Raw genomic sequence first — 25,474 nt, forward strand, 5'->3', positions numbered from 1 at the left:
CAGTGCCACAGCAAATCGCATCACTTAATTTGTCTTAGGTCCGCCCGCATCACCTTCATTTCTCATCAACGGTTGGCAACAACTGGCTTATTGATGTATGTCGCCTCGACTTACACTGATAAGGTATCTAAAATTACACATATTTTATTATTAGCTAGTTCAAAGGTATGTAGGTACGTAGGATACAAAAACAGTTCGTAACTCACCTTCACTTATCAATGAGATTGATCTACGAATCCGCTGTCCAAATGGCAATATGCAAAATGAGCCCAGTGCCACAGCAAATCACACCACTTAATTTATCTTAGATCCGCTCTCATCAACGGTTGGCAACAACTGGCTTATTGATGTATGTCGCCTCGACTTACACTGATAAGGTATCTAAAATTACACATATTTTATTATTAGCTAGTTCAAAGGTATGTAGGTACGTAGGATACAAAAACAGTTCGTAACTCACCTTCACTTATCAATGAGATTGATCTACGAATCCGCTGTCCAAATGGCAATATGCAAAATGAGCCCAGTGCCACAGCAAATCGCATCACTTAATTTGTCTTAGGTCCGCCCGCATCACCTTCATTTCTCATCAACGGTTGGCAACAACTGGCTTATTGATGTATGTCGCCTCGACTTACACTGATAAGGTATCTAAAATTACACATATTTTATTATTAGCTAGTTCAAAGGTATGTAGGTACGTAGGATACAAAAACAGTTCGTAACTCACCTTCACTTATCAATGAGATTGATCTACGAATCCGCTGTCCAAATGGCAATATGCAAAATGAGCCCAGTGCCACAGCAAATCGCATCACTTAATTTGTCTTAGGTCCGCCCGCATCACCTTCATTTCTCATCAACGGTTGGCAACAACTGGCTTATTGATGTATGTCGCCTCGACTTACACTGATAAGGTATCTAAAATTACACATATTTTATTATTAGCTAGTTCAAAGGTATGTAGGTACGTAGGATACAAAAACAGTTCGTAACTCACCTTCACTTATCAATGAGATTGATCTACGAATCCGCTGTCCAAATGGCAATATGCAAAATGAGCCCAGTGCCACAGCAAATCACACCACTTAATTTGTCTTAGATCCGCTCTCATCAACGGTTGGCAACAACTGGCTTATTGATGTATGTCGCCTCGACTTACACTGATAAGGTATCTAAAATTACACATATTTTATTATTAGCTAGTTCAAAGGTATGTAGGTACGTAGGATACAAAAACAGTTCGTAACTCACCTTCACTTATCAATAAGATTGATCTACGAATCCGCTGTCCAAATGGCAATATGCAAAATGAGCCCAGTGCCACAGCAAATCGCATCACTTAATTTGTCTTAGGTCCGCCCGCATCACCTTCATTTCTCATCAACGGTTGGCAACAACTGGCTTATTGATGTATGTCGCCTCGACTTACACTGATAAGGTATCTAAAATTACACATATTTTATTATTAGCTAGTTCAAAGGTATGTAGGTACGTAGGATACAAAAACAGTTCGTAACTCACCTTCACTTATCAATGAGATTGATCTACGAATCCGCTGTCCAAATGGCAATATGCAAAATGAGCCCAGTGCCACAGCAAATCGCATCACTTAATTTGTCTTAGGTCCGCCCGCATCACCTTCATTTCTCATCAACGGTTGGCAACAACTGGCTTATTGATGTATGTCGCCTCGACTTACACTGATAAGGTATCTAAAATTACACATATTTTATTATTAGCTAGTTCAAAGGTATGTAGGTACGTAGGATACAAAAACAGTTCGTAACTCACCTTCACTTATCAATGAGATTGATCTACGAATCCGCTGTCCAAATGGCAATATGCAAAATGAGCCCAGTGCCACAGCAAATCACACCACTTAATTTGTCTTAGATCCGCTCTCATCAACGGTTGGCAACAACTGGCTTATTGATGTATGTCGCCTCGACTTACACTGATAAGGTATCTAAAATTACACATATTTTATTATTAGCTAGTTCAAAGGTATGTAGGTACGTAGGATACAAAAACAGTTCGTAACTCACCTTCACTTATCAATAAGATTGATCTACGAATCCGCTGTCCAAATGGCAATATGCAAAATGAGCCCAGTGCCACAGCAAATCGCATCACTTAATTTGTCTTAGGTCCGCCCGCATCACCTTCATTTCTCATCAACGGTTGGCAACAACTGGCTTATTGATGTATGTCGCCTCGACTTACACTGATAAGGTATCTAAAATTACACATATTTTATTATTAGCTAGTTCAAAGGTATGTAGGTACGTAGGATACAAAAACAGTTCGTAACTCACCTTCACTTATCAATGAGATTGATCTACGAATCCGCTGTCCAAATGGCAATATGCAAAATGAGCCCAGTGCCACAGCAAATCACACCACTTAATTTATCTTAGATCCGCTCTCATCAACGGTTGGCAACAACTGGCTTATTGATGTATGTCGCCTCGACTTACACTGATAAGGTATCTAAAATTACACATATTTTATTATTAGCTAGTTCAAAGGTATGTAGGTACGTAGGATACAAAAACAGTTCGTAACTCACCTTCACTTATCAATGAGATTGATCTACGAATCCGCTGTCCAAATGGCAATATGCAAAATGAGCCCAGTGCCACAGCAAATCGCATCACTTAATTTGTCTTAGGTCCGCCCGCATCACCTTCATTTCTCATCAACGGTTGGCAACAACTGGCTTATTGATGTATGTCGCCTCGACTTACACTGATAAGGTATCTAAAATTACACATATTTTATTATTAGCTAGTTCAAAGGTATGTAGGTACGTAGGATACAAAAACAGTTCGTAACTCACCTTCACTTATCAATGAGATTGATCTACGAATCCGCTGTCCAAATGGCAATATGCAAAATGAGCCCAGTGCCACAGCAAATCGCATCACTTAATTTGTCTTAGGTCCGCCCGCATCACCTTCATTTCTCATCAACGGTTGGCAACAACTGGCTTATTGATGTATGTCGCCTCGACTTACACTGATAAGGTATCTAAAATTACACATATTTTATTATTAGCTAGTTCAAAGGTATGTAGGTACGTAGGATACAAAAACAGTTCGTAACTCACCTTCACTTATCAATGAGATTGATCTACGAATCCGCTGTCCAAATGGCAATATGCAAAATGAGCCCAGTGCCACAGCAAATCACACCACTTAATTTGTCTTAGATCCGCTCTCATCAACGGTTGGCAACAACTGGCTTATTGATGTATGTCGCCTCGACTTACACTGATAAGGTATCTAAAATTACACATATTTTATTATTAGCTAGTTCAAAGGTATGTAGGTACGTAGGATACAAAAACAGTTCGTAACTCACCTTCACTTATCAATAAGATTGATCTACGAATCCGCTGTCCAAATGGCAATATGCAAAATGAGCCCAGTGCCACAGCAAATCGCATCACTTAATTTGTCTTAGGTCCGCCCGCATCACCTTCATTTCTCATCAACGGTTGGCAACAACTGGCTTATTGATGTATGTCGCCTCGACTTACACTGATAAGGTATCTAAAATTACACATATTTTATTATTAGCTAGTTCAAAGGTATGTAGGTACGTAGGATACAAAAACAGTTCGTAACTCACCTTCACTTATCAATGAGATTGATCTACGAATCCGCTGTCCAAATGGCAATATGCAAAATGAGCCCAGTGCCACAGCAAATCGCATCACTTAATTTGTCTTAGGTCCGCCCGCATCACCTTCATTTCTCATCAACGGTTGGCAACAACTGGCTTATTGATGTATGTCGCCTCGACTTACACTGATAAGGTATCTAAAATTACACATATTTTATTATTAGCTAGTTCAAAGGTATGTAGGTACGTAGGATACAAAAACAGTTCGTAACTCACCTTCACTTATCAATGAGATTGATCTACGAATCCGCTGTCCAAATGGCAATATGCAAAATGAGCCCAGTGCCACAGCAAATCGCATCACTTAATTTGTCTTAGGTCCGCCCGCATCACCTTCATTTCTCATCAACGGTTGGCAACAACTGGCTTATTGATGTATGTCGCCTCGACTTACACTGATAAGGTATCTAAAATTACACATATTTTATTATTAGCTAGTTCAAAGGTATGTAGGTACGTAGGATACAAAAACAGTTCGTAACTCACCTTCACTTATCAATGAGATTGATCTACGAATCCGCTGTCCAAATGGCAATATGCAAAATGAGCCCAGTGCCACAGCAAATCACACCACTTAATTTGTCTTAGATCCGCTCTCATCAACGGTTGGCAACAACTGGCTTATTGATGTATGTCGCCTCGACTTACACTGATAAGGTATCTAAAATTACACATATTTTATTATTAGCTAGTTCAAAGGTATGTAGGTACGTAGGATACAAAAACAGTTCGTAACTCACCTTCACTTATCAATGAGATTGATCTACGAATCCGCTGTCCAAATGGCAATATGCAAAATGAGCCCAGTGCCACAGCAAATCGCATCACTTAATTTGTCTTAGGTCCGCCCGCATCACCTTCATTTCTCATCAACGGTTGGCAACAACTGGCTTATTGATGTATGTCGCCTCGACTTACACTGATAAGGTATCTAAAATTACACATATTTTATTATTAGCTAGTTCAAAGGTATGTAGGTACGTAGGATACAAAAACAGTTCGTAACTCACCTTCACTTATCAATGAGATTGATCTACGAATCCGCTGTCCAAATGGCAATATGCAAAATGAGCCCAGTGCCACAGCAAATCACATCACTTAATTTGTCTTAGGTCCGCCCGCATCACCTTCATTTCTCATCAACGGTTGGCAACAACTGGCTTATTGATGTATGTCGCCTCGACTTACACTGATAAGGTATCTAAAATTACACATATTTTATTATTAGCTAGTTCAAAGGTATGTTGGTACGTAGGATACAAAAACAGTTCGTAACTCACCTTCACTTATCAATGAGATTGATCTACGAATCCGCTGTCCAAATGGCAATATGCAAAATGAGCCCAGTGCCACAGCAAATCACACCACTTAATTTGTCTTAGGTCCGCCCGCATCACCTTCATTTCTCATCAACGGTTGGCAACAACTGGCTTATTGATGTATGTCGCCTCGACTTACACTGATAAGGTATCTAAAATTACACATATTTTATTATTAGCTAGTTCAAAGGTATGTTGGTACGTAGGATACAAAAACAGTTCGTAACTCACCTTCACTTATCAATGAGATTGATCTACGAATCCGCTGTCCAAATGGCAATATGCAAAATGAGCCCAGTGCCACAGCAAATCACACCACTTAATTTGTCTTAGATCCGCCCTCATCAACGGTTGGCAACAACTGGCTTATTGATGTATGTCGCCTCGACTTACACTGATAAGGTATCTAAAATTACACATATTTTATTATTAGCTAGTTCAAAGGTATGTAGGTACGTAGGATACAAAAACAGTTCGTAACTCACCTTCACTTATCAATGAGATTGATCTACGAATCCGCTGTCCAAATGGCAATATGCAAAATGAGCCCAGTGTCACAGCAAATCACATCACTTAATTTGTCTTAGGTCCGCCCGCATCACCTTCATTTCTCATCAACGGTTGGCAACAACTGGCTTATTGATGTATGTCGCCTCGACTTACACTGATAAGGTATCTAAAATTACACATATTTTATTATTAGCTAGTTCAAAGGTATGTAGGTACGTAGGATACAAAAACAGTTCGTAACTCACCTTCACTTATCAATGAGATTGATCTACGAATCCGCTGTCCAAATGGCAATATGCAAAATGAGCCCAGTGCCACAGCAAATCACACCACTTAATTTGTCTTAGGTCCGCCCGCATCACCTTCATTTCTCATCAACGGTTGGCAACAACTGGCTTATTGATGTATGTCGCCTCGACTTACACTGATAAGGTATCTAAAATTACACATATTTTATTATTAGCTAGTTCAAAGGTATGTAGGTACGTAGGATACAAAAACAGTTCGTAACTCACCTTCACTTATCAATGAGATTGATCTACGAATCCGCTGTCCAAATGGCAATATGCAAAATGAGCCCAGTGCCACAGCAAATCACACCACTTAATTTGTCTTAGGTCCGCCCACATCAACTTCATTTCTCGTCAACGGTTGGCAACAACTGGCTTATTGATGTATGTCGCCTCGACTTACACTGATAAGGTATCTAAAATTACACATATTTTATTATTAGCTAGTTCAAAGGTATTAGGTACGTAGGATACAAAAACAGTTCGTAACTCACCTTCACTTATCAATGAGATTGATCTACGAATCCGCTGTCCAAATGGCAATATGCAAAATGAGCCCAGTGCCACAGCAAATCACACCACTTAATTTGTCTTAGATCCGCCCTCATCAACGGTTGGCAACAACTGGCTTATTGATGTATGTCGCCTCGACTTACACTGATAAGGTATCTAAAATTACACATATTTTATTATTAGCTAGTTCAAAGGTATGTAGGTACGTAGGATACAAAAACAGTTCGTAACTCACCTTCACTTATCAATGAGATTGATCTACGAATCCGCTGTCCAAATGGCAATATGCAAAATGAGCCCAGTGCCACAGCAAATCACACCACTTAATTTGTCTTAGGTCCGCCCGCATCAACTTCATTTCTTATCAACTCCTGTGTATTTCATTTTTATTTCATTTCATTTTCATTTCATTTCATTTTCATCCTAAAGATGATTGCAAATCATGTGTGCTGTCCTGTATTTAACAAAATAATATTAAATGTGAAATCGAATCTAGTTTTTAAGTACTAACATTATTTTATAAGCGATTATGAAAATAATAATAATAATATCCCTTGTATATCCCTTGCCTTTAGATTATAGTGTCTAAAAGGGCCTCTGTGCTGTTGGCTTCGGCCCCACACATGCCTCCCAAAAGTCCGGGACCCCATGGTCCCGAGATATGGTAAGACATACAAATAATAATATTTATTTATTTCATAAAGATAACATTGATCTCATTATTCTAACAATAATGAGATCAATGTCATATTTTTATTTTCATTTCATTTTCATTTCATTTTCCTTTTTAAGTTACGGAACCCTAAAAACGTCTCCTCAGTACATTTTGTATAGGAAAGGCGTAAGCCAGCGTTCCCACTTAAGCGTCGCGTGTCTCGGGGCGCGCAACGGACGTCCGCGCCATGCCACCTGAGTGTAATTCAAAAAACGTCTCCTCAGTACATTTCGCGGACGTCCGTTGCGCGCCCCGAGACACGCGACGCTCTGATGTGGCCGGTCCGTAAGTAAGACGCAAGACATAAGGCGCGTCTTACGTCTTAAGAGACGCGTCTTACGTCTTTCCTATACAAAATGTACTTGCGTCGCTTGTATTATTATGTGTATTTTATGCCTAAAGCCTCCGCCACACATGAAGCGTTTTGATAGCGTAGCGTTAGCGCAATGATAGCGGTGCGCCGGCGTTCCGCTTGCAATCCGCGCATAACCGCTGGCGTTGCGCCCAGCGGACGCCGGGCCGCTGGGTGCAACGCCAAACGTTCGTCCGGCGCAACGCTATCGTTGCGCTCCGCTGACGCTCCGCTACCGCTCCGCCTACGCTATCTAAACGCGCATGTGTGGCCGAGCTTTAAGCGCGTGTCACGTTCGCATAGCACCTCGCTCATATAAAAAAATCTAGTATCACACTGCTTCTCAAAGTCATTAAGGCTAGTGCATTACATACATACTTTACTTACTACAATTATCTTTTCATTGACAGAAAAAGATACAAGTTTTTTTAAAAGTGTGGCGTCGATATGTGGCGGAGGCTTCATAATTACAGAATGTAGATAGTACCTAAATAATGTAGTTTTCCTTAAATAAAGTATTTTGCAACTCACCTTTACTAATTATCGGTATTGTTCAATGTGCCCGCCTCTTTCTTCAATACACAATCTAGCCCGCTTGCGGACATGTCGCGCGACTCGCTGCAGAGTGTTCCGATTCGCCTTTATTTGTTCAAATGCCGCCCTTATTCGAACTTCTAACTCGCCAACATTTTCTGGTGGCGGTTGATTCTCGTACACCAGTCTTTTGACGTCGCCCCACAGATAAAAGTCCATCGGTGTCAAATCGGGGGACCTTGGCGGCCATGCTACGAGTTCACTGCCCCGCCCTATCCAATTGTTGCGCCCGAATCTCTCGTCCAGGTGGGCACGTGCCGCTTGTGAGAAATGAGCTGGAGCGCCGTCATGCATAAATGTTATGCCTTCGCCCGTTTCGCCGGCCTCGACTAGTTGGGCCTCAAAATCGCCCCTCAGGAAGTCCAAATAGGCTGGTCCATTTAGCCTATCTAAGAAAACAGGACCCAAAATTTTCTCATGCAGAATGCCAGCCCACACATTCCTGCTAAAACGGTGCTGAAAGTATGTTACTTTCGTTTTATGCGGATTCTCAGTAGCATAATGATGCTCATTATGATGATTAAAAGCCCCGTTTCGTTGAAAAGTTGACTCGTCTGTCCACAAGATTCGGCGCTCTCTATTTTCCAACAGCCACTGACAAAATTGCTGCCGTTTTTCGCGATCCGGCTGAAGAATATCGTGTACCTTCTTGATTTTGTATGGGTGGAACCCGTGTTCCCGCAATTTGGCCCCAATAGTGCTTCGCGGGATTCCACTTTCCGCAGAGTATTTTCTTTGGCTGTCCGAGGGGTTTTCTAAGAAGTGCTCGACTATCTGATCGGCTACCTCCAAATTTTCAGGACGACCATTATCATGATGGTGTCCCGGGGGTAGTTCGTTTCGCGGTCCCGCACGAAAGGCGTATGCAGCAAGTAGGATGGTTCGCACATTAGGGACGGGCTCATTATTTTGGCAAAACCTTTCCATGTAAATCCGACGCGCCTCCGCCGTACATTGGTTAGCGGCACCATAATAAATAGCGGCCATCGCTCCACGTTGGACATTAGTATAGCGCGGCATTTTTAGAACTATTTTAAGCCTAACCTAATCTACCTAGAACTATGCTACACTACCTACTAAATAATAAGTAACCTATTCTAAATCTAATCTACTACACTTTCAAATCAGTTCAAAATCACCTCTCAGAACACTTTTACACAGCACAATCACAAATCTTCTAATCAAAAAACCTTTCGCTCAACACAAACAACGATTTTCACAATGCAAGGAGATCCTAAATTCACAAACGAAACAACCGAGAGCATCGACCAAAACCGACTAATCAAAGAAATTCAAAATACTAGAAGATTCTTATACGTACATACCGTAATTACCTACAAATTTCCTATTGGCAAACGATTTTGTCCTATGAAAAGGCGCTAATTTCAACATTTTATGAGGAAATGACGGTGCATTCTACCTGCTTAGATTTTTGGAATTTAATGTACTTGTAAAGATGCCTAAGGTACAAAATTAGTATAAATCTTACAAAATCAAACAGAAAAAGAATACGTATTTGTATTAGTAAATAAACTGAGTGATCATTCAAATATGGCGCAACGAATACGTCACGTCCGTCTCAGACGAATCGCTCGCGCAACGTTCGTGCGTTGGGGATCATGCAAAATATTTTTGAATAGCGATTTGTTTGACGCAACTAATTTGTTTAATTTTATTAGAAGAAGTAAAGACAAGTACAAAACAACAATACATTGATATTTTATTTAATTGAATCTTTGCATTACTATTATTGTTTATTTTGTCTTGTAACTAAAGTTAAGTTTGAAAAATTTTCAGAATCCGAAATTATTTCGTGAAACGGAAAATCATAGAGGAGTGACATTTCGATGTTTTGCAGTTTTCGGCAAAATATTGACAACATGTCCGTGTTTATTTTGATTATTCATAATATGTACTATGAATAGTGTGTATTTTAACCACGTTTTAGTGGATCGAGTGTATCGCTGCCTTTGGAATAAACAAACATTAAGTTAGTAACATGGAGAGAAAATCGGATTCGAAAAAGCAGGTACTATTTTTTTCTAAGGTGGACTAGGACTACATGATTACATTGACAGGGAGCTAGATAGTTAATATGAAGCAACAAGCAGCACTTACTCAAACAGTACCGACTACTCAAACAGTAGTGGCTCAAGCAGTACCTACTCTGCCAGGTGATTCCAACATAAGGTAAAACCTTTAACAGTAATAGATATACTATTACTAAAAATCATCATTTATTAGCTAGTTAATCTGATATAACAGAAGTTCATGCCTACTCAGCCGGAACAACATGTGTCAGTGCTGTTTACAGCAGATCAGGTAGCTAACGAAGTGAAATGTTAGAAAGGTAGGTAGAAACGCCGTCCACGGGCGTTAGTTAAGTAATAAATTAATCACTGTTTGTTTGCAGGGTCAATACTGAGGCGTGGAATGAGGAAGAATCGCAGTAACTCAAGCTGAGCGGTCGCTAGGGTCGCTAGGTATGTAATCTATTAAAAATGCATTTGGTAACCCAGCGCCCCCTGTCTGTCTTAATTTTCATTGATTTATTATTTAGTCACAGTTGTCATTCATAACACCTGCCAGGTGGTTCCGACATAAAGTAAGAAAGGCTTTATTGCTAAATCATAATTTATCTACTTCAGTTGATATAACAGTAGGCCTAGCACATGATGGCCGCGAGAGTATGTCGCCGCGAGATAGATGACACGTCTTCTTCTAACTGTATTAATGACATAAGGACGGGTAGTCTATCTCGCGGCGACATACTCTCGCGGCAATCATGTGCTAACCCTGCAGAAGTCTGATTTGGTGATAAACTTATTTACTTGGGGAACAATCAGACAAAAAAAAGTGCCTACTCAGCCGGAACAACATGTGTCAGTGCTATTTACAGATCAGTAGGCCTAGCACATGATGGCCGCGAGAGTATGTCGCCGCGAGATAGATGACACGTCTTCTTCTAACTGTATTGATATAATGACATAAGGACAGGTAGTCTATCTCGCGGCGACATACTCTCGCGGCCATCATGTGCTAGGCCTACAGGTAGCTAATGAAGTGAAATGTTAGAAAGGTACTTTACTTTTAGTCGTAGGATAAAACTAAAAATCTGATATCTACTTACGCATTTCACACAGGCGCAGGCGCTAAACCGAGCTGAGTACGACGCGTGGGTGGCGCCTACCGGCTGCAACTCAACTAAACAGAACCCGTCGCATGGTATCGTAAATACACCCTTGTCATTACTAGATTTTACTATGATGCGTCAAACCGTCTGTAACCGTTGACGCGAATCATTGTTTCTAATCTGCACCAGCACTGTAGTCTGTAGGAGATATGAAATAAACACAGTACTCGTAACATAGTAAGTAGGTAGGTAGAAACGCCGTCCATGGGCGTTAGTTAAGTAATAAATTAATCACTGTTTGTTTGCAGGGTCAATACTGAGGCGTGGAATGAGGAAGAATCGCAGTAACTCAAGCTGAGCGGTCGCTAGGGTCGCTAGGTATGTAATCTATTAAAAATGCATTTGGTAACCTACCGCCCCCTCCCTGTCTGTCTTAATTTTCATTGATTTATTATTTAGTCACAGTTGTCATTCATAACACCTGCCAGGTGGTTCCGACATAAAGTAAGAAAGGCTTTATTGCTAAATCATAATTTATCTACTTCAGTTGATATAACAGAAGTCTGATTTGGTGATAAACTTATTTACTTGGGGAACAATCAGACAAAAAAAAGTGCCTACTCAGCCGGAACAACATGTGTCAGTGCTATTTACAGATCAGTAGGCCTAGCACATGATGGCCGCGAGAGTATGTCGCCGCGAGATAGATGACACGTCTTCTTCTAACTGTATTAATGACATAAGGACAGGTAGTCTATCTCGCGGCGACATACTCTCGCGGCCATCATGTGCTAGGCCTACAGGTAGCTAATGAAGTGAAATGTTAGAAAGGTACTTTACTTTTAGTCGTAGGATAAAACTAAAAATCTGATATCTACTTTCGCATTTCACACAGGCGCAGGCGCTAAACCGAGCTGAGTACGACGCGTGGGTGGCGCCTACCGGCTGCAACTCAACTAAACAGAACCCGTCGCATGGTATCGTAAATACACCCTTGTCATTACTAGATTTTACTATGATGCGTCAAACCATCTGTCACCGTTGACGCGAATCATTATGTTTCTAATCTGCACCAGCAGTGTAGTCTGTAGGAGATATGAAATAAACACAGTACTCGTAACATAGTAAGTAGGTAGGTAGGTAGGTAGAAACGCCGTCCATGGGCGTTAGTTAAGTAATAAATTAATCACTGTTTGTTTGCAGGGTCGATACTGAGGCGTGGAATGAGGAAGAATCGCAGTAACTCAAGCTGAGCGGTCGCTAGGGTCGCTAGGTATGTAATCTATTAAAAATGCATTTGGTAACCCAGCGCCCCCTGTCTGTCTTAATTTTCATTGATTTATTATTTAGTCACAGTTGTCATTCATAACACCTGCCAGGTGGTTCCGACATAAAGTAAGAAAGGCTTTATTGCTAAATCATAATTTATCTACTTCAGTTGATATAACAGAAGTCTGATTTGGTGATAAACTTATTTACTTGGGGAACAATCAGACAAAAAAAGTGCCTACTCAGCCGGAACAACATGTGTCAGTGCTATTTACAAATCAGTAGGCCTAGCACATGATGGCCGCGAGAGTATGTCGCCGCGAGATAGATGACACGTCTTCTTCTAACTGTATTAATGACATAAGGACAGGTAGTCTATCTCGCGGCGACATACTCTCGCGGCCATCATGTGCTAGGCCTACAGGTAGCTAATGAAGTGAAATGTTAGAAAGGTACTTTACTTTTAGTCGTAGGATAAAACTAAAAATCTGATATCTACTTTAGCTGAGTACGACGCGTGGGTGGCGCCTACCGGCTGCAACTCAACTAAACAGAACCCGTCGCATGGTATCGTAAATACACCCTTGTCATTACTAGATTTTACTATGATGCGTCAAACCGTCTGTCACCGTTGACGCGAATCATTATGTTTCTAATCTGCACCAGCAGTGTAGTCTGTAGGAGATATGAAATAAACACAGTACTCGTAACATAGTAAGTAGGTAGGTAGGTAGGTAGAAACGCCGTCCATGGGCGTTAGTTAAGTAATAAATTAATCACTGTTTGTTTGCAGGGTCAATACTGAGGCGTGGAATGAGGAAGAATCGCAGTAACTCAGCCGAGCGGTCGCTAGGGTCGCTAGGTATGTAATTTATCTACTTCAGTTGATATAACAGAAGTCTGATTTGGCAATCACCCAAATCGGCACCCGTACTACATAGTCTGTAGGAGATATGAAATAAACACAGTAGTCGTTAAAAATGCATTTGGTAACCCAGCGCCCTCTGTCTGTCTTCATCTTCATTAACGGCGTAGAAATATGTTCCATACCCGAACGTATTATTAATAAGTAATAGTGGAATGCAATTTTAATAACGATAATGTAAATTGTTGATACAATATTTACTTTTTCCAGATGCAGTAGAACGAAGAAGAAGCTGGCAACTTGAATGCAAGTGTGCATTAGATGGCGCCACCATAGCTTTGCCCGGACAAGAGTTTTGCTCTATGAGATTTGACTTCTAATATTAAAATACTTGGACCGATTCAGGGAGAAGAACGCGCTTTATCAGCACACTCACGCTCCTTTGAAAGCAAAAGCATAATATTATTGTTAATGTATTTTTTTTTCTAGTATGTAACTTGTAACGTAATGTAACGTGTGTTGTCATGTAACTACTGAATTTTTGATTGACAAATAAGTTATCAGTTAGTTAGTTGTATTAGGTAATTAATTTAATTGAAATTGTGCACACATGCTCCCGCAATTTGGCAATATCAACAACGTTTATTAAAGTTTTTCGAATGCATATCGCAAATGTCAGAATATTCTGTTCATAAAAGTTATGGATTGTCATGCCTTTTTCCAATGACCCTTATTTAGGGTAAAGTAACACCAAACAAAGTATTTGTGAGACAGTTTAACCTTTTGGCCGCCAGAGACTTAAACGGAAAATCGTGACCACGACGCCACTTTTATGTTAGCATAATTTCTTTACCCATCCTTAATTTACCCCCGTGGCGTCAGTGGCACGGTTTTCCGTTGACGTCATTTGCTGTATTTGGCGTTCAAAAGGTTAAAAACATAAAATTTACCATAAATTAAGACCCATAAAATTGTAAACATCTGCGGCGATTTATGATGATTGTGTTAACTAAACGTAACATAAGCATTTGTAAATGTAATCAATTTTAGCATATTACTTACCAAAACTCACCTGTGCTATTCCATTTCCCTGTTATCCCCAATCGTGCTGGTAGCAGCGAAGTGCAATGCTTTCTACCTTTCCCCAAAATCTCAGTCCTGCGAGTGCGAGGTGCAAAATGTAAGTATTTATCAAAAAGGGACGGCTGTTTCGCAGGCTAGATAATGTTTCCTCCTCTCTTGTACTAGGCCGACTAGTACTCCGATGCGCCTATCTCCTCCTTCCTTATATCCGTAGCTAGTTATCAGAAAAATAAAAAATAAATCATCCGTTTGTTTTTCTTATGCAACAGGCGTTTAAAGGAGGTCAAAAAAGACAAGTGGCGTGGGTAACAATTTGAGGCGAAGTATTTTTTGACTCAGTTAAACACCGTTGCATACAATACTTTTTCTACGACCATGCACTTACTTTTTAATAGTTTTCTAAAATAACTTTCGTGAAATTCGCACTGTTTCCTGTATTTGGGCGCCCCGCGGCCCGCTTTATCCCTTAAAGGCTACCTAACAATGCTTTAAGAGCTATATCGTATGCGTGGGTGCACGGGCCGCCGGGCGGGGGCGGGCATCTTTTATGTAGAGTTTTAACGATCTAATGCACGACACTGTAAATAACGAATAACAACACGGCAGTAGAAAAAATAATAAAGAAAACAAGTTTCAGAGGAGTATTCATTTATTATTTCACCCATTCCTCGTACATACTGTTCGTACCTACTACATTTCATGCAGTTCAACTGGGTACCTACATCACTTCGTCAGTCCAGTTCAGACGGGACAATCCGATTGCCAATTAGGTTCTGAATCTCGCATAACGCGCGTAATAGTTCTAACGCTGTAAGTGAGAACGCTCGCTCTTACTTACGTGAAAAAATTCACGGAGCGGCCGTGTGTTAACTAACTAACGCACGACCGCACCGCACCGGTAAGTGACAACGAGCAAAAAATAACTCTTTCTCGCTCCCACTTACAGGATAGTAATGGGATGACCTATGAATAATTATTTTACAAATAATTGATTGTAATTATTGATTTATTAAAAACAACTTGTATTTTCATATTCCATGGGCATTGTATTTCCGTATACTGCGTATCCGAACGTGCGAGCCAGTTGTCTATGGTTTGTAAAATTGTTTCTTATTTGCGTCGAAGTGTTTACGTTACACAAACTTTTTAAGAAAAAACTGTTCCAAAGTGTGTTTTATTTTGTGAAAAGTGCTGTGTATTGATGTTTTCGCAAAGTTGTGAGTGTTTAATTGGTCGATAGTGCGTGTTAAAGGTGATGAGTGAATAAAGTGCGGACGAAGCAAACACACGTAAGTAGTTTTTATTATCTTATTTGCGACAGTTTTCCTACGCAAATCAATGTGCTACGTTTAAATCTCACAAACAACTTAATCCGCATGTCTTCCTTCCAAATAATTCAAGGTTTCGAGCTGCTAGAACATTAAATTATGAGGTTATCTTTTCATGTCAAAACACTCGCAGCCAACTTCACTCTAAACCTGTTCATGAATGAACTTTTACGCTCGGTCATTGAACCTAACGCAATTATTACTTTTTTAACCGTTCCAAAAGTTGGAGCGAAAAAAAAAAAAACACCCAGGGGGCCTATTCTGATCCCCAAAAACTCACTGGCGACGGGAATGCACTTTATTTCTGGCCACCCTGTATGATCAGGGAACAAATTTTAACAAAGCTGGAAAGACTTGGGTCTTCCTTCGAGTCTAAAATCAGAGTGTCCTGCTACTCTCATCCCTCGTGTTGACTGAAATCCCTACTAAACCAACTTACTTCTAGTTACGATAATGTCAACCTTATTAACAATAATATAAGGTTTTCGTCGCTACAATTATCCGATTGCGTACACGTTTCTTCAATGGGATCTTGTCCCTTCCAAGGCTCTGATTGGTGCGCTGTCTCGCTCTCTCTTACTGCAGCGGTGCACGTTGTCTCGTTTGGCGTGGTCAGGGGCTTGAGGGACCCCGCTGTCACTTTTGCAACGAATGATACGGTCATGGTCAAATGCCTCGACACATGGGCTCCAGATGTCCTGTAAACAGTTTACCAAGGAGAGTAGACTTTGTATGGAATAATATACCATATTGGAGTATGATTACGTTATAGGTTTGGCGTACGGTGCATTGTGCGATAGCGGTTTTTCTGTTGTTCCAGTAAACTCATAAATAAATCTTATAATGGGTTTTGTTTTTAAACTTCTATAGAATATCTTTTAACTAAAATATTGAGCAATCCGAGAATGGGAAACAGCCTGCTTTCTACTTTTATTGCCGCCCTTTTTTTTTCGGCTAGCCATTTTAAATTTATTACTTTTTAACCGATGGCAATTTTAATCACCTATTTATAACTACTTAGTAAAGCACGTATTCACGTATGTGGAATACGGGTTGCCATCTCAAGTGATAGTGATTTCTCAAGCAACAGTGGTTTAAAGTTAACTCGACAATGGAGCATTTTAGTAAACTTCCAAAAAAATTCTTAGAGAAAGTGTAATAAATGTTATAGTATGCTATATATTCGTGAACTACTCAGTAAGCCCTTTCATTTGGTACCCCACACGGCATGGTTTGATAAAAAATTTTTTCTCAAACAAGCAATGAAATATTGTCTTTACGTTCCTTAAAATGGGCTGGGAAGTATCGCTTTTTGGGCGCAACAACTCGAGAGGACTGTAAAGGGATTTCATATTATTTTTTAGGCCTAGGCCTGCGAAGTAACTTTTTTTATAAAATATTGTCCTTTAGAGCATTTTTTTTTATTTCATTGTATGTTTGAGAAAAGCACTATACATGCCTCGGCGTGAAAACGGATTCCCGGCCTCGTATCCCTATCCGGCCTCGCTCGGCCGTATATACCCACTTGGCCGGAAATCCTCATTTTCCCAGCCTCTGATGTAATGTACTATTTTTCTTCCTATTATGCCATCTTTAATTGCCGGGGTGCGGGGAGGGGGACCACAAAATTGGTTGACAACATCTGTTTATAGGATGTCTGGGATCTATACAATATATATCAGAATTCAGAATGAGGTGCGCTATTTTTACAAACGAACATCCCTAAAGCCTGCTCTATCACCTATTTCTAAAACTTTGAATTTTAAATTTAATAAATTTATGATTTGAAACCACAGACCAACCCCTATAGACATCCATTACAAGACGACTCGCGGTCGCCAGCCTTCCTAGTATTTGCACTGATATAAGCGCGGGCGCTCGCCGTGCCCGATCAGTATCGACCAAGTAACAGACCCGAAAGCAGCGCGTGTTTTTCGCAGTAAAAAAATTGAAAAAGGGTATTTTGATGTCTTCACCGTCACCTGTAGTGTGGAAAGGTAACAAGAAGCTCAAATTTAAAAACAGACGTCATTACATTCCACATAAAAGTCATATTTATAATTTATTCAGAGCCGGCATAGGTCAACTTACATTGGCCACTTACGCGTCAGTAGAGGGACAGTCCCTTTCATCTGACGCGACTGCCCGCCGTCCTTGAAACTTTGAAACTAATGCGTCATGTTAAACAACGTCATTATTCCTGGAAAAACCTAAATAGCGCGATTCAGGATTTGTAATTCACTATACAGCGCCATCTTGCACAAGATTAGTAAACTAAACAATTGTTTTTTTTTCTCGTTCATCTGACTGGCCTAAAGAACTATTGTACCATATTGCCTTGTCTTTGTTGTGATAAAGATATGTTTATAATTATCGCTTGAGATAAAGAAATTAATCAAATAACAATTTTAGGCGCTCATACTTCATTCATAAACAATATCCCTATTTAAATGCGAGTAAGAGTAAATAAACGTTAGCTTCGTAGAAAGGAACGCATATACTTAAAGTGTTGCCATTGATAGTGCTTACGCTTTAAATTGATGAAAATAATTCTTGTAATTAGTATCTTTTTCGCAATTAGTGTTAAATCTAAATACATTTACGCAATTTGTTATAAATAAAATTAAATTCTAACATTGCGAAACCCCTTTTCATTTATTTCTAATATAATTTTCTATGTCAAAGCTCATCGTGTATGAAGCTAGGAACACACTACGCGGACGTCCGTCGTAAATCGACCGCGGACGGGAATCTGGACAATGGAAATACACATAACCGTGCAAACTATCGGTCGACGGACGCGGACGTGGCCTTGAGCGCACGGACGTTCGATCGAAATCTGGCTCTCTGGATGTTTTGTTCCGTGCACACTGATAGGTCGCGGTCGCGGTCGTTTTACGACGGACGTCCGCGTAGTATGTTCCTAGCTTGAAGTGACATTTGGTAATTATTGGTCTTCGAAAAATGGCAACACCTGATAACAAATTCTTTTTATTTCGGTTCTTTGCCGTGTTGTTTAGGGTACGTTGTTAAATCCATTAAAATCTCACATTTTTCTGCCAAAATCATAGTGAAATTACTGCTGGATAATACTTTAATATATTTCAGTTGCTACACAATGCGTATTTTCGCCATTACGTTTGTTCGCAATAGAAATATAAGTCGCGGCAGTTTGACGTTTCGCACGCAGAGTGGAACATTAACCTAAACATAAAGCCAAAGTAAAGGTTAAACGTGATATTTCGGTTTTCAGCGAAGAGGACCAGGATGAAGTACAACAAGCTCGTGACTTCCTCAAGGAGGAAGAACAGGAAGAGGCATTTCAGTGCACCTTCTCACATCAGACGAGTTCTCATGTCCTCACCCCTATCCAAGGAATTGAGGCAAAAGTTCAACGTGAAATCGATGCCCATCCGCAAAGACGACGAAGTACAGGTAACTTCCTTATTTTAATTTGCTAAAAGTTCTTCGTTTTTCAGGGAAATAACAACTTGTTACTAAAAGTTTGTAGGTTATGTTTGAAAATTGGATATAATTATCATGAAATTAAGAATTGTATCCATAAATTTAATAAGATACTCTTTACAACATTTTAAATTAATAGTTATCCTCTCCAAAACAATGTTTCACGAACCATTAGTAATTATTGATTATCAGAGGCACTGTAAAATCTCTGTTAAGTCATCAATATGTACAATTTTGGTCACATGTACTTCGACATTTTGAAGAACTTGTTGATAACATCAAGGCATACCTAGAGTTGATTTATTGGATAAAACAATAAGGCAAAATAAAATGATGATCACAAACCATTCACAGACTGCAATCACTGCTTCCTCGGGAAAGTAGAGCCGAAGGTTTTCTTCGGTGACACTGGAACTTGGTTGCCAGGTTGCACTATGGTTCAAAATATGGCTCTGATTGTTTTGCCTTATAGTGCATTGGTATAGTTCAGTTGTGCCAGGTTGCTAGAGAACTTTAGTGAACATTATGCTAGCTGACAATTCAATATGACTTAAAACTGCTTGTGATCTGATATTAATACAATTTGGCTCTTTTATTTCATACTGTAAATAATAAATCAGTTGACTCAAGTGAGATATGTTTTATTTTCTTAAAATTATATGCTTTTTCACTCTAATTTTATCAATTTAAATAAGTTTTTCTTGTAATTTTAGAACAAAACGGGACTTAATCGCGTAAACACTTACATTTATATTTGGCTCCGACGTTTCGAACATCACATTATGTTCATGGTCACGGGTAGACTGGCGAGGAATTGCATCAACCTCTTCTAACCACGCGAGTTTCTCGAACTACCTGCACTTGTTCTTGATTATTCACTTTTGCGCTAGGGTTGTCACTTTGTAGTTTTAACTTGGCTATAAGCAAAATACTTATGCAAGGAACTGGCACATAGAAGTAGAATAAAATCCTAACAGCTTAGAATTATGGCAAAGAAGTATTAAACATGTAAAATTTGCTTATTTTCAGGTTGTCCGCGGTCACTACAAAGGCCAGCAGGTCGGCAAAGTAGTCCAGGTATACCGTAAGAAGTTTGTTGTCTACATTGAGAGGATCCAGCGTGAGAAGGCCAATGGTGCCAGCGCATATGTTGGCATCCACCCCTCAAAGGTAATTAATGAGTGTGCACGGGAAAACGTCCCACCTTGTTGATAGCTATAAAGCCGCTTTGTCAGTTTATTCATATAAAGATACAAGTAAATCTCGCCTTAATGGTAACTGACGATGTGGGATGTTTTACTAAATACACTCACATTATATGAATCTTGCTATTTACTAAAATTATTAATAGTCCCTTATTCTTAGAGTTTTAACTGTAATTGAATTCTTGGTTTGAGATAATGTTTGGTACCACCATTTTAAACCAATTTATATTTATAACAAATACTAAATACCCAGATATAAATTTACTGTATAAAAGAAACCACTTCTGCAATATGGGCATAAATTGAGAACCTTTTTAGAAGCCTTGTGACTGTAGGCTGCTCTGAAAGATGATAAGTATTAATTACTAAAAACCGGCATAATGTTCAAACATTCCTTTACTTGCTTGAATAATGTGCAAGTGATTTTTTAGATGAAAGAATTAGCACAGTTTATTATTGAAACACAAATTTCATACTAACTGATTTCAGTCATACAATTATTCAAAAGTAAATTAGGAACTTGCTATTGTTATAAAGCAACCACACAAAGTTTACCTGTTAAGAACTGCTATGTAGAAGATCTGCCATCTTGTTAGGAAACATGGGCTTCAAATTGATACCATGTTAATCAGTATCATCTACCATTCTTCATGTAGTTTGGCATACCTAAATTTGAAACTTGAAAATTATTACAGGGACCTTAGTCGATGAATGCCATAGAAAATTATTAAAACCCCAACCCCATAGTAAATATATTCTCTAATCTTACGTGATGATACATTTTCCACTTAGACCGTGCCAAGACGTATTAACGCCCGAAGTTTCGACTGACGGCCAATACGTCTAACACGGCTACTGCTGATACACTTCCATGGCTCTGATAAAACCCCACCATTACAAAAAGAACTCATTAAAAGCAGCACTCTAACCATATATTTGTCTCTTTCAGTGTGTTATCGTAAAGCTTAAGATGAACAAGGACCGCAAGGCGATCCTCGACCGCAGGGCGAAGGGCCGTCTCGCGGCGCTCGGCAAGGACAAGGGCAAGTACACCGAGGAGACTGCCACCGCCATGGAGACCTCGTGAACATCTAGATTTTAAGCTAATAAAAAAAGATAAAACACGCTATTGGATTTTATTTATTCGAACTTTGCTGCGTTAACCACGCCTGCCAATATTGATACCTGAGCAAGCAAAAGATTCCAATATCCTCGAGCGTTACTAGTGGTTCGAGTAGTGGAATCTTGAGCGTTGCGAAGGTTTCAAGGCCACGTAGGTTTAAAGTTTTTTTTCTACTGAGTTAAACAAAATTTTTCGTGTGCATCAGAATGACTGACCAAAGTGGCAGATCGATGTTGGAGTACCATCAGCATTTACTACCTATTTGCTACTATTTACTACCTATATTGACATATTTGCTACCTAAGTTAGAAAAAAGATTTTCCAAAAATAATGTGGGCAGTCATTCTGACGTCAGGATGACTGCCCAAACTGAGTATGTCGGGATTGGACCCCCTAATTTGCAACAATGTATATACTATGATTTACTACCTATTTGCTACCTACACATATATTTTTTTCAGATTTTTTAGGTAAAAAATAACGATTTTATGAGCAAAGTATTATTTTTAGAGATTTCTTCCATAAAGTGGGCAGTCATTCTGACGTCAGGATGACTGCCCAAACTGAGTATGTCGAGGTTGGACCCCCTAATTTGCAACAATGTATGTACTATGATTTACTACCTATTTGCTACCTGCACATATATTTTTTTCGGATTTTTTAGGCAAAGAATAACGATTTTATAAGCAATTAGTTTTTTTGTAGAAATAATGTTTCATAAAGTGGGCAGTCGTTCATACTTCAAAGTTCAAGTTGGACCCCCTAATTTGCAACATTCTATGTCCTATGATTTACTACCTTTGCTACCTACATATAATATCTATATATTTTCATTTTATTTGTTTATAAATAAAATCTGAAAACATACATATAATATTATGTAGGTAGGCAAATGGGGCCTTCGGGCCTATATTTATTTCATTTTATTAAATTTTTCATATTTAAAAACCGGCCAAGAGCGTGTCGGGCCACGCTCAGTGTAGGGTTCCGTAGTTTTCCGTATTTTTCTCAAAAACTACTGAACCTATCAAGTTCAAAACAATTTTCCTAGAAAGTCCTTATAAAGTTCTTCTTTTGTGATTTTTTTCATATTTTTTGAACATAGGGTTCAAAAGTTAGAGGGGGGGGACGCACTTTTTTTTCCTTTAGAAGCGAATATTTCCGAAAATATTAATATTATCAAAAAATGATCTTAGTAAACCCTTCTTCATTTTTAAATACCTATCCAACAATATATCACACGTTGGGGTTGGAATGAAAAAAAATATCCGCCCCCACTTTACAAGTACCCTAATAAAACATTTTTTTCCATTTTTTATTTTTGCACTTTGTTGGCGTGATTGATATACATATTGGTACCAAATTTCAGCTTTCTAGTGCTTACGGTTACTGAGATTATCCGCGGACGGACGGACGGACGGACGGACGGACGGACGGACGGACAGACAGACATGGCGAAACTATAAGGGTTCCTAGTTGACTACGGAACCCTAAAAAATCTGAAAACATACATATATTATGTAAGTAGGCAAATGGGTAGTAAATCATAGGATATAGAATGTTGCAAATTAGGGGGTCCAACTTGAAGTATGAATGACTGCCCACTTTATGAAACACATTTCTACAAAAAAACTATTTTGCTTATAAAACCGTTAATCTTGGCCTAAAAAATCCGAAAAAAATATATGTGCAGGTAGCAAATAGGTAGCAAATCATAGTACATTCATTGTTGCAAATTAGGGGGTCCAACCTCGACATACTCAGTTTGGGCAGTCATCCTGACGTCAGAATGACTAAATAGGTAGTAAATGCTGATGGTACTCCAACATCGATCTGCCACTTTGGTCAGTCATTCTGATGCACACAAATTTTTCACCACACCAACATGAGGAAAATTTCAAACTATTTTACCAACCAGTTTTGGACATCAAGTGAAAATTGGTATAAAATTATTTAGCACTTTCTCATTAGTATCAACTTATCATGCCTTTACCAGTTGGTGTGATGAAGAAATTATAGCATTTTACCCACATTTTACTATACCAAAGAGAGTTGTTATCTTATACTTTTAAACGAGCAATTCTTGTATATTTATTTCCCCTCACTAGCTCGGAAACACGTGTTTTGTCCTTTAATACCAGCGGGTAAAAACGCATTTTATCGTGAGCGTCAGGACCCCTGGACCACTACAGATATTTGATGTTTAGTACATACTAAAATTTAGTACCTATTTGGTACCTCCACTGATATCGAAAAATCGAGCGAATAAAGTGGCCAGACATTCTGACGTCAGGATGTCTGGACCATTTTTGGTTTACATAGTTCTAGACAACACTACTAATTGATATCTTAGTCAATATTTACTACCTATTTGGTACCTGTCAATATATTTTTTCAAATTTTTTTGGCATACCAGAAAAAAGTTATGACGGAATTTAAAGTTGCGAGCCCGGCCGTGCCGTTGAAGTATGTAGCGCCTGTTTTGACACTGTTTTGTTACTTTTATATTTCGACTATATTAATGCCACTGGTCAGTAGAGATGATGTGCGAGTGCCTAAAAATAAATTCCTATTTAAGTTGACGCGCAGGAGGGCAGGCGGATTTGCCTCTATTCTTTTGACAGGCGCTACATACTTCAACGCCACGGCTGGGCTCACAACTTTAAATTCCATCATAACTTTTTTCTGGTACGCCAAAAAAATATATTGACAGGTACCAAATAGGTAGTAAATATTGACTAAGATATCAATTAGTAGTGTTGTCTAGAACTATGTAAACCAAAAATGGTCCAGACATCCTGACGTCAGAATGTCTGGCCACTTCATTCGCTCGATTTTTCGATATCAGTGGAGGTACCAAATATATGTACTCAGGTACCAAATAGTATCAAATAGGTACTAAATTTTAGTATGTACTAAACATCAAATATCTGTAGTGGTCCAGGGGTCCTGACGCTCACATTTTATCCACTAGTGAGTAAAGTAATTTGACCTTGAATACAGTCAAATTAACTGCTTTAAAATTGATAAAAGTAGGTGAATCTAGTAATAAAGATGATTTACCACCTGTGGAACTACCTGGAAGCAGTGATAAACGCATTTTTTGCGTTGTAGTTTCCTCGCTATAGTGAGGGGAAAAGTTTTGTGTTACACTCGGGTGCAAATGTATTTTACTTCTCGTGTGTTAAAAAACTCGCAAGTTCAGAATTCTATTCTTGAACCACTCGCTTCGCTCGTGGTTCAACTATAGAATCCTTTAACTTGCTCGTTTTTCAATTCCACACTCGGCGTTAAAATACAACTTTGCCCCCTTGTATAACAAATAACTATTATTTATACCGACGATCTCGGAAACCGCTCTAACGATTTCGCTGAAATTTGTTATGTGGGGGTTTTCGGGGGTGAAAAATCGATCTAGCGTAGCCTTAGATCCTGGAAAACGCGAGTTTTCATGAGTTTTTCTTTCGCGTTAGTAAACATGAAATATGGTCGTTAATTCCGCCGCGCGCGCATCGATTCCGCTTAGCTCAGTCGTACGAGGTCGGTCTAATGTACGCAGATAGATCGTAGGTGTCAGGGTTTCGAATCCCGGCCAGAAATTAAGTTTTTGTATTTTGTCTTTTTTCTTGTTTTTGTATTTATAAGAGTTTTTTTTTTATTTAAAGACGTGATATATTAAAATAGAATCGAGCGAAGCTCGGTCGCCCAGATATTATTTACTAAACGGAACAATGCCAAAATATTCTAAAAAGTTGAAGTAATGCGCTTATTATTCCAGAAAAAATCCTTGGAACAGTGCCATCTAGCGTGAGATTTTGAAATCATAGTCGGGTAGCGATAGCTTTTGAGGTTTCGATAATATTCACGTTGCTTCTTTTTAACACGCTTTTATTAGGTCGTCGTGTATGTAACTATGTATGTAATGGAATCTAAGGAAGCTAATTTAACCATCTTCCAGGAGTCGTAGCGTAATGAAAATTGGCAGCTATATGTAGTTCCGATGACAATACAATAATATGG

The 25,474-nt window shown here is 39.2% G+C and overlaps 1 protein-coding gene and 2 long non-coding RNA genes across 4 annotated transcripts; 2 read left to right on the plus strand and 1 right to left on the minus strand.

Moving 5' to 3' along the window:
• Positions 1–225: 225 nt before the first annotated feature.
• On the minus strand, positions 226–6,613 carry LOC125229933. Its single transcript, XR_007177467.1, has 3 exons — positions 6,558–6,613; positions 2,319–2,493; positions 226–381 (listed from the first exon to the last, which is right to left on the minus strand). It is a non-coding gene; the product is annotated as an uncharacterized LOC125229933 (long non-coding RNA).
• Positions 6,614–9,895: 3,282 nt separating this feature from the next.
• LOC125229932 lies at positions 9,896–14,680 on the plus strand. Of its 2 annotated transcripts, none has more exons than XR_007177466.1 (8): positions 9,896–10,012; positions 10,397–10,466; positions 11,127–11,208; positions 11,425–11,494; positions 12,012–12,098; positions 12,320–12,389; positions 13,179–13,247; positions 13,521–14,680. It is a non-coding gene; the product is annotated as an uncharacterized LOC125229932 (long non-coding RNA). The 2 variants fall into 2 exon arrangements; XR_007177465.1 differs by having other exon boundaries at positions 9,897–10,012; positions 12,012–12,093.
• Positions 14,681–18,616: 3,936 nt separating this feature from the next.
• On the plus strand, positions 18,617–21,458 carry LOC125229465 (60S ribosomal protein L26). The gene is made up of 4 exons (XM_048134311.1): positions 18,617–18,682; positions 18,915–19,096; positions 20,156–20,296; positions 21,281–21,458. The coding sequence occupies exons 2-4, from the start codon at positions 18,929–18,931 to the stop codon at positions 21,416–21,418; spliced, it is 447 nt and encodes a 148-aa protein (XP_047990268.1). The 5' UTR covers positions 18,617–18,682; positions 18,915–18,928; the 3' UTR covers positions 21,419–21,458.
• The last annotated feature ends 4,016 nt before the right edge of the window (positions 21,459–25,474 follow it).

The sequence above is a fragment of the Leguminivora glycinivorella genome, chromosome 9 (assembly GCF_023078275.1).
Source record: "Leguminivora glycinivorella isolate SPB_JAAS2020 chromosome 9, LegGlyc_1.1, whole genome shotgun sequence".
Lineage (NCBI taxonomy): Eukaryota > Metazoa > Arthropoda > Insecta > Lepidoptera > Tortricidae > Leguminivora > Leguminivora glycinivorella.

Bases quoted from the DNA above. Each gene is read 5' to 3' on its own strand.
- LOC125229465 (XM_048134311.1), top strand. From the start codon at position 18,929: ATGAAGTACAACAAGCTCGTGACTTCCTCAAGGAGGAAGAACAGGAAG. The intron at 19,097-20,155 runs GTAACTTCCTTA...GCTTATTTTCAG, and splicing joins GCAAAGACGACGAAGTACAG to GTTGTCCGCGGTCACTACAA. The intron at 20,297-21,280 runs GTAATTAATGAG...TGTCTCTTTCAG, and splicing joins TTGGCATCCACCCCTCAAAG to TGTGTTATCGTAAAGCTTAA.